This window comes from Castor canadensis, chromosome 2, assembly GCF_047511655.1.
Source record: "Castor canadensis chromosome 2, mCasCan1.hap1v2, whole genome shotgun sequence".
Taxonomy (NCBI): domain Eukaryota; kingdom Metazoa; phylum Chordata; class Mammalia; order Rodentia; family Castoridae; genus Castor; species Castor canadensis.
The window spans coordinates 173810837-173819052 of record NC_133387.1 but is presented as its reverse complement, the minus strand read 5'-3'; the positions used below and the strand labels follow the sequence as shown (position 1 = coordinate 173819052).

At 48.6% G+C, this 8216-nt stretch overlaps 1 protein-coding gene across 3 annotated transcripts in view; it reads right to left on the bottom strand.

The window, feature by feature from the left end:
- Positions 1 to 2785: 2785 nt before the first annotated feature.
- Slc37a2 (solute carrier family 37 member 2) overlaps positions 2786 to 8216 on the bottom strand; it is a 26412-nt gene continuing 20981 nt past the window's right edge. For all 3 annotated transcript variants that reach the window (XM_074066445.1, XM_074066446.1, XM_074066447.1), the window contains 9 exons: positions 7697 to 7759; positions 7319 to 7404; positions 6774 to 6822; positions 6511 to 6584; positions 6171 to 6249; positions 5965 to 6062; positions 5652 to 5716; positions 5384 to 5440; positions 2786 to 3928 (listed from right to left, as the gene is read on the bottom strand). In XM_074066445.1, coding sequence (XP_073922546.1) covers positions 5413 to 5440; positions 5652 to 5716; positions 5965 to 6062; positions 6171 to 6249; positions 6511 to 6584; positions 6774 to 6822; positions 7319 to 7404; positions 7697 to 7759 — 542 coding nt within the window. In that variant the 3' untranslated portion in view covers positions 2786 to 3928; positions 5384 to 5412. The remainder of the gene's footprint in view (positions 3929 to 5383; positions 5441 to 5651; positions 5717 to 5964; positions 6063 to 6170; positions 6250 to 6510; positions 6585 to 6773; positions 6823 to 7318; positions 7405 to 7696; positions 7760 to 8216) is intronic.

The following is an 8216-nucleotide window of genomic DNA, read 5'->3' as shown; positions in this document are numbered from 1 at the left end:
ATCAACCCTGTGGTTTTGGCAGGTTTCTGTCAGACTGTGTCTTCTCCTTTACTTAGAGATACTAAACAATGGAACAGTCACCAGATGGAGTTTTCAAGATGGATGTAAAGGATGCTGTACCTACGTACTATGCAGCCATCCTCTCCACTTGTTTTAAGCTCTGGGGGTTTTGTTTTCCTGTGCTTTTCCCTGTCTTTAAATTGATCACATACCAGTTTTACACTGAATATGTTTATTAATTTCCTATGGCTTCTGTAAGAGATTACCACAAACTTAAAAGGAATTAGAACAATACAAATTTATTATCTTATAGTTCTGGAGGTCAGAATTCAGAAATGAGGGACTGGAGTCATGACTCAAGTCATAGAGCACTTGCCTAGCAAGTGGAAAGCCCTGAGTTCAATCCCCAGCACCACAAAAAAAAAAAAAGAAAGAAATGGATCAGAAATGAGTCATGGGACTAAGGATGAGACTCTAGGGGATAATCTGTTTCCTTGCTTTTTCCACTTTCTAGAGTTGCCCACATTTCCTGGTGTGTGGATCCTTTCTCTTTCTTCAAAGCTAGCAATGTAGCATCTGCCAACCTCTAACACTCCTGCCTTACTCTATGATTTATAAGGAGTCTTGTGGTTACATTGGATTCACCTGACAAACCAGGGTAGTATCCCCATCTCAGTATCCTTTGTCACATCTCCAAAGCTGCATTTGCCATGTAATGTAACATATTTACTGTTCTGAGATTTAAGATGTGGACATCTTTGGGGGAGGGAGACAGTTTATCTACCACAGAATATATGGCCCCATCTTCTACCCTTCTTCTACCCTCCATGCATCATCTCCCTACCCCTACAACTTTATGTGCAAGCTCTCTTGCTTTGTCTACTTCTCAGGTACCCATACAACAACTATTACCACCCCCACCATGGACCCCCATGTGTTGAATTCTTTCCTTCCAACCTGCATTAGTGGTATCCTTATAGCGATAAGCTCTATCAAGAGCTTCTTTTCCTTTCCATTTCTTCTTGCCTCTTTCTCCTCCCACAAAACCCCTCCTCACACACCATCCCAACCTCCCAATGGATCTCTAAAGGAGAACGCAAAGAGTTATTGCTTTTTAATTACAAGTGCTATTGTAGCATCTATAAGGAAGAACATTTTAAGCTTAATTGAGACCAAATGTGAAGTTAAATTAAATGAATAACTAATTAACGTAATGTTCCTGTATTAGCCCCGTGTGTGTGTGTGTGTGTGTGTGTGTGTGTGTGTGTGTGGAGGCCCAGAGAGAAGGCAGGTACAGGCCCTCTAGTGAACAGTCAGTGCCCAGAGCTCTCTCTCTCTCTCTGTGTGTGTGTGTGTGTGTGTGTGTGTGTGTGTATGAACAGTCAGTGCCCAGAGCTCTGTGTGTGTGTGTGTGTGTGTGAACAGTCAGTGCCCAGAGCTTTCTGTGTGTGTGTGTGTGTGTGTGTGTGTGAACAGTCAGTGCCCAGAGCTCTGTGTGTGTGTGTGTGTGTGTGTGTGTGTGTGTGTGTGTGTGTGTGTGTGGTGGTGGTGGTGGTGGTGGTGTGGGGAGGGGGTTGTTGTGAGACCTGGAAGGCAAGTACAAAAGGGCAGATCTCAAGGCTGGGGATCCCTCAACCTTTGGTATTTTCCCCAACCCCCCACCTATAGTTCAAGCCAGACTCTGAGCCCCCACAGTCTTTTAAAAAGCATTCCTCTAGTGCTATACTTAGCTGCTGGTAGGAGAACATGGGTCTCTTTCAAGCCACAGTCCCTAACACTCCTAATGTAATAATACTTAACAAGTATGCATGTTAACTTCCCCACTTTTCCACTTCCTGTAACTACCAAATCAAACTAATCATTCATATCCTACGAATTCTTCCTTCATAAGCTGTTCACATTGCTTCCTCCCAGTGCCCCTTGGGATCACCACCCTGCCAGGCCCTTTCTCTTCATGGCTGGATTAATGAATGAATGGCATAGCTCTCAACTGGAGTCACTATCTCCATGATTTTTTTTTGTATTGCTTATAAACATTTTTATATTCCCTGTCTTACCCCCCTGCCAAGGAGACAAGGACAGGGAGTAGTGTTTAATACTTATTTTTCTCCCTTTAAACCAACCCTATAAGGTAGGGAATGTCATTAACACATTCGACATGAGGAAACAGATGGAAAGCTAGTAAGAGGTAAAGCTGGGGATGAGAAGACCACTAAAGAGCCATCCCTCCTACCCTGACCTTCCTGGACAGTTGGAAGTCCTTGAGTAGGACAGCAACACTGGCCACACTGGGCTACTACGGAATTGTACCACCATCTAGTGGCAAATAGAAGTAAAACATCTTTGCCTTAAGCCAGCCCCTCTTAAGTGATGTCAGATAAATCTTTCTGGTCTTGAGAGAAACATTTGTGAATGCTGAACATAATGCCATCAACATAACTACTGCACCTCTGGGTTCTGAGGACTTAGAGGCTGCTGACTGACTGCTGTTTTCAGAGTCAAAGTGAGCATCAGGCATATAAATCTTACCTACTGCTATCAGAGCAGTGTTCAACTTGTTTCAACACTGAGGCCCACACAAAATCCCAGTAAATGCGATGATTATATCGTTAGGGGCTCTAGACTCCCAAGTGTGCTCCATGAGGAGCATGCCCTTTGGGAATGCCAGTTGTCACTAGCCCTAGCACAACCACCATGAGGTCCTGGGACACCCACTTCAACACCCCATATAAGCCCAGCTCACTACTGCTGTGCCAGGCCCTACCAAGAATGAGCACAGGCACAGTTGTCAAAGGAAATGTGTATTGGTGCTGATGGACAGCTGTAGAGGTCAGGCAGAAATGCCAAGAGTCAATCTGGTGTGTCACAACAGAACTCTGGATGGAAGGAGCTCGCACATCAGAACATGGGAGGTGGGGGACTGCAGATGGCGCCAAGCAACTGCACGTTAGCAGCTACTCCACTGAACCTGGCAGCACCCTCATTTCTTGATAGTCTCCTTGCCATGACACCTGTGCTTAGAGTGTAAGCCCTTCTTCTGTGTCCATTGTCCACTTCATTCCTACAGTAGAGCTGGCATGCAGTAGGCACCACTGGCATTTCATTCTCCAAATGCTTAATACACTAGTATTTTCAGTCATGCCCCACCCCCCTCATCTCCATACCACTGACCTCAGTGTAATTGTCCACTGAGGCATCTTCAGAGGGTAAGAACCAGGGTGAGGCAAGGGAGGCAGCCCTTTCTCTGAAGGAGTAAATGCATGAGCCCAAGAATGAGTGCCCCTTTACATTCTGTACTCAAGGCAGCTCCTTTGCCCTACCCTCATCTTGCCCTGGAAGAGCAGCAATAATGCTTCAAAGTTGCTAAGGGAGTTGTGAACAGGATCAAATGGAAGTGTGGAAGAAGAGGATCCAACTTGAGGGAAATACACAGAGAAGACTGTTTCATGGACAAAGGGACAAAGAGAGGCCAGGCACCTTTGAAACAGTATAAAATGCTCCCCTTATGGGCACAGGCTGATTACAGAAGTGAGAATTTAACATGGGAAGGAGAGTCATAACTTTTCCAGGCCTTGGCACTAAAGAGCCTCTGCCTTCTGTCTTAGAATCTGAACAAGCAAGAGTCTGAGCATACCCTTTACTTCTGCTCATGATCCCCATCCCTTCTGCTTACAGCTCCTGGAGCTCAGGCCCTCATGTTTTTATTTCCTCATTCTTGGTGCTTGGCAGTCCCTTCCCATGGGGAGTCTTCTGTATCCTTAGCAGCTCTATAGGTTGGGCTGGGCTGGGCTCGTTGGTGTTAGATCAGGAGGCTTTACTTCACCTGTCAATGGAGATTTCCATTGTCTTGCCCATGGGGAGTGCTTTGGGGACCCAGTGTGGACCCTCCATGCTTCTCTTCTAATCAAGTCCTCATATTTCTTTATACCTGCATGAAGAGGAGAGGTGACGTGAAAGAGAAAGTGAGCTATAACTTAATAAACTCTCTGGTCCTGTAATTAGGGCTCCCTTTTACCTCTTGGGCAGGAACCAGCAAGACAGAATAATGTGAAAATACTTACAATGTTTGTGCTTCATTTGACAGCTTTACAAAGCAACATCATAGATAGTATTTTGCCTCAGCCTCAGGTCAATGCTATTATGAAGCATCCTTTTACCCAATTTAAGTATAAGGATGCAGAGACTCTGGAGAGTGGGGCGTGAAGGTCTTAGAGGTGAGCAAACAGAGAGGCCAGGATTGTCCAGGGAGACCAGATTCCCAGCCCAACACTCTGTACTCCACTAAATCACTGTACACCTTCTATAGGCCTTCCATGAAAGACCATCTTGGGATGGCACCAGTTCCCACAAAAGCAAACAAACTCACAGACCTGGGTGTAGTGTTAGGTGCTGTCACAACTGGCCTATCACCTCTAAGTGAGCATATCTACCTCTCAAGGTGGCTGAGAGGCAAGCTATGATATCTAAGACTGGATTCCCTTCCAGGCACAGAGAAATACTAAATACTCATTCTTTCCCATTTCTGCTTCTTTTCTTCCTTTCCCAATCTCCCCTCAGACCTGGCTGTAGGAATCCCGGTGGAAGGAGCTAAATCATGCAGCCTGATTCCCTGCATCCCTCCTCCAGGGCAGGGCAAGGCAGGACAAATACTGTGAATGCTTCCTGCTTACAGTACTGCTTCCTGCTTTCAATTTTCTCCTTCATGACACCTTCCTAAAGTGGAAATGCTTCCCCAGGCACATTGTAGGTTACCATGAACCCAGGGGGTTCTTTGTCACATTTACCATACAGCTCAGGTCCAGGCTCTGACCAGCTGCTGATTAACAAGAGGTTCCTGCTCAGAAGGAGAGCCAGAAAGGCCCCAGGAGAGTTGCCTGACCACCAGCACCAGCAGGCAGCCTCAATCACTGACCTATTCATGCCACCTCCACATCCACCACCATTGGACACCAGGCAGACAGCACACCAAGCTAGCCACCGACACTTGATTCGAATTTTGTTTCAGAGGCTCTGATTCATAATTGACCTTTTCTGCACACCCCAGGGCAGAGGGGCCAGATGACCTCAGTTTCTGACCTTCAGGAGGCACTTACAGCTCAGCCTGAGTTAGACAGAAAATGATTTTCCACTTCTGTCCACTCTGTCCTAAGGGCATGTCCAAAGCCCTAATTCTGTCCCTCAAGGAAGAGGCTGCCACCTCTGTGGCATCTCAGACCCCTCGGAAAACACTTCTTAAGCACCGTGTTCTGCCCAGGTTGAATCTCTGGACCTTGCTCCCAAGAAAATAGAGAAAGTTGGAAAAAAAGATCACATTGGAGGGGAGAGGATTTGCATGCAGCTCACTTTCTAATGGCATAGTCACAGACTCGAAGAAAATACTCACAAAAGTCATGGGACTTGAGGAAAATACTATCACGGGTGGGTTAGGGCCAGACTAGAGCTACGGAGACACATGGGGACAACAGAACACAGGTTAGTAAGGCTGGGGCAGGATGGAGGTCCATGCAGCACATCAGGGAGGGCTGGCTCAGCATTCTTGAGGGCTGGGCTGGACCAGCCTCAGACTAGATGTAGAATAACTGAGTACTGGGTGGATTCCCAAGTGAAGTAAGGTGGGGAGAGGCAGGGCTTCTGCCCACAAGAGGACTCACCCGCTGCTTCTGCCTAGGGCTGCCTTCCAGGCCAGGATTTCTTTGTACACCAACCGGCAAAGGAGCTATGGGAATTCAAGGCACAGAGGGAAGGATGTGCACCATGAGCATCAGCACAGACCTCCCTGGCAGCAGAGACGGGGTTCAGCACACAGTTTCACTGGGCAAGGGTCAAGCCTTGGAGGCAAAGTTGTTCTGAGCAAAGGGCAGTTGTTCCCACTGTCCCAGTGCTCCAAGGCTTTTGGTCTCCATGTTCCAATTTGGAGAGACAGGATATCCCCCAATATCCACCTATGTACCCCAAAACTCTTACCAAGCAGGCCAGGATGTCAGCAGAGATGAGCATATAGAAGACGTTGTTCCAGCCTGTAGGAGAAATAAGCCCAGCCAGCAGGGGCCCCAGAGCTGCACCTGTACAGAGCACAACCTCATGAGATAGGGATTCATGCCTTCCCTGTCCACCTGAGGGCAGGACAGACTCAGGTTCAGCTGCCAGGAGTCAAAACTGAAGTCACAGACCTATGGAGCCAGTGCCGTCGATGATGGCTGTGACGGTGGAAAGGGCCTTGGCATTGCCCTGCAGGCTCTTGTGAGTGCCCTGGGAAGAGAAAGCAGAGCAGGGAGGCCTGAGCTGAGCAGCAACATGCAGCAGGACCAAGGAGAGGGCTTTCTCAGGGAGGGTGGTGACTGGGACTTGGGGGTGAGAGGAAAGGGGACTATGGTGGGTTCTGAAGGACTCTGAGGGTCTTGTCCCTATAGGACAGGAGAGAGGAAGAGGGATAGGAGGAAATGAACTTGGAGACAGAGGCCATGACCAAGCTGCCAGAGCAGCCCTGGCACCCCTAGGTGGCCCACTTACCAGGTCAGCTGAAACTGCTGTGGTGATGAGGGCATAAGGGCCATTGACCAGCATCCCACAGACAATCAGCATCACTGGGACAGCAGCAGAGACCATGGTATTAGAGATGAGGGACCACACACAGCCCCAGGCCCAAAGCAAGCAACACCCTCCCAGGCCTCAGCCCACCTAGCCCTCCCCAACCCATGTCCCTACACCAGCCTCAGGGGCCTTCAGTGCACAGTCTTTTTGGTGGCCTGGTGGGATTTGCACCACCTTCTCACCTATGGAGCTGGTAATCCCATTCTGGCCAATGTAATTGTACAGGAACATCTGCAAGAGGAGGAGAAAGAGGCAGAGTCACAGGCTGGCTTCTCCTTGCTGGCCTGGAGCCTCTGAGCCCTTACCTACTCTGGAACCTTAGTTGTCACCTTATTCCTTCTGCCTCATACACCCAGACTTCTCAGGTCTTTAAGTTTCCCAGGGATGGAAGGTCTAAACCATGGTAATCTATTATTTCCATTTCTCTAAAAAGTCTTCTCTTGTATCTAACCTCAATCTCTTTCCCTCTTTTGGTCAAAAAATTTAGCAGCTCATCTCCTTCTTCTCCACCAAAATAATCACTAATCCCTTTCCAAAATCCTCAGTCCTGGTCTCTTTCCAGGGGCCTAATTCTTTACTGGCCCTCCCCCCGATGTGAGCACAGTGATGTACATGCCTGTGTAGAAAGAGACAGCTATGTGCATAAATACAGAAATGGGCACAGAGGTTCAAGGCCCACAGCACCTGCTCACAGACACACACACTTTGGCCTCGAAGTTATACACACCATGGGGGCGGCCAAGATCAGCATGATGCAGCAAGTGGTGGCCCTGCCATTGGTGTAGTCAGAGATGAGCCCTGCCATGATGCCACCTGAAAAACACACCCACTCACATGCTGCCCCCAGAAAGGACCACACTGTCACCATCACTTGCCCAGCACTGGCATCCAGAAAGACCTTCCTCCTCTGTAGCACCTCCCCACCCCGTACCCATCGCTATAGGAAAACAAATAGGAAGGCCACCAGCTGAGCAGGAGTACACCAGAAGACCTTTCTTTTCTGCAGAGAGCTGGGTCATGACCTGCGGCTCTTTCTTTCTGTTCTCCTATAGAGAAGCAGGATAGACATCCTACCAATCAGCCTGTACTCATTGTAGGGTCTCACCTACAATACCACCAACATCGAAGAGTGTAGACAGGTCCCCAGCCTCCTTGGCACCAAAGTGAGCTGTAGAAAACACAAATGCCTAGTCAAACACCCAGGGCTCAGGGCAAACACCACCAGTGCCACAGCCAGAAGACTCCCTTCAGTGCACTGACCCAGCCTGGTTGCCTTCTTCCCAGAGGAAGGAACTGAGGGCCCATGGCACAGTGATTGGTGAGGCCCACAGGGTGAGTCTGCAACAGTTTGTATCATGCCCTTTCTGGGCTCCAGTCCTGTACAGCCCTCTTTCCTGAATGATGACCTTTACCTTTCAGAACAGCCCTTCTGCAAGCCCAGGACCTGTCCTCTGAGAGCTCCATGCCAGGGGCCATCTTTCCCCTGAACATGATCACTGCCCAACCAGCCATTTTCCCTGCTTTGCTCCTGCAGACCCCACTAGGAGCCTGGTCTTCCCAGATATCTTTGGTCTTTGCTAAAGCTCAGAGCCAGGAGGAGTCTAACAGAAAGATGGGGACCCTGG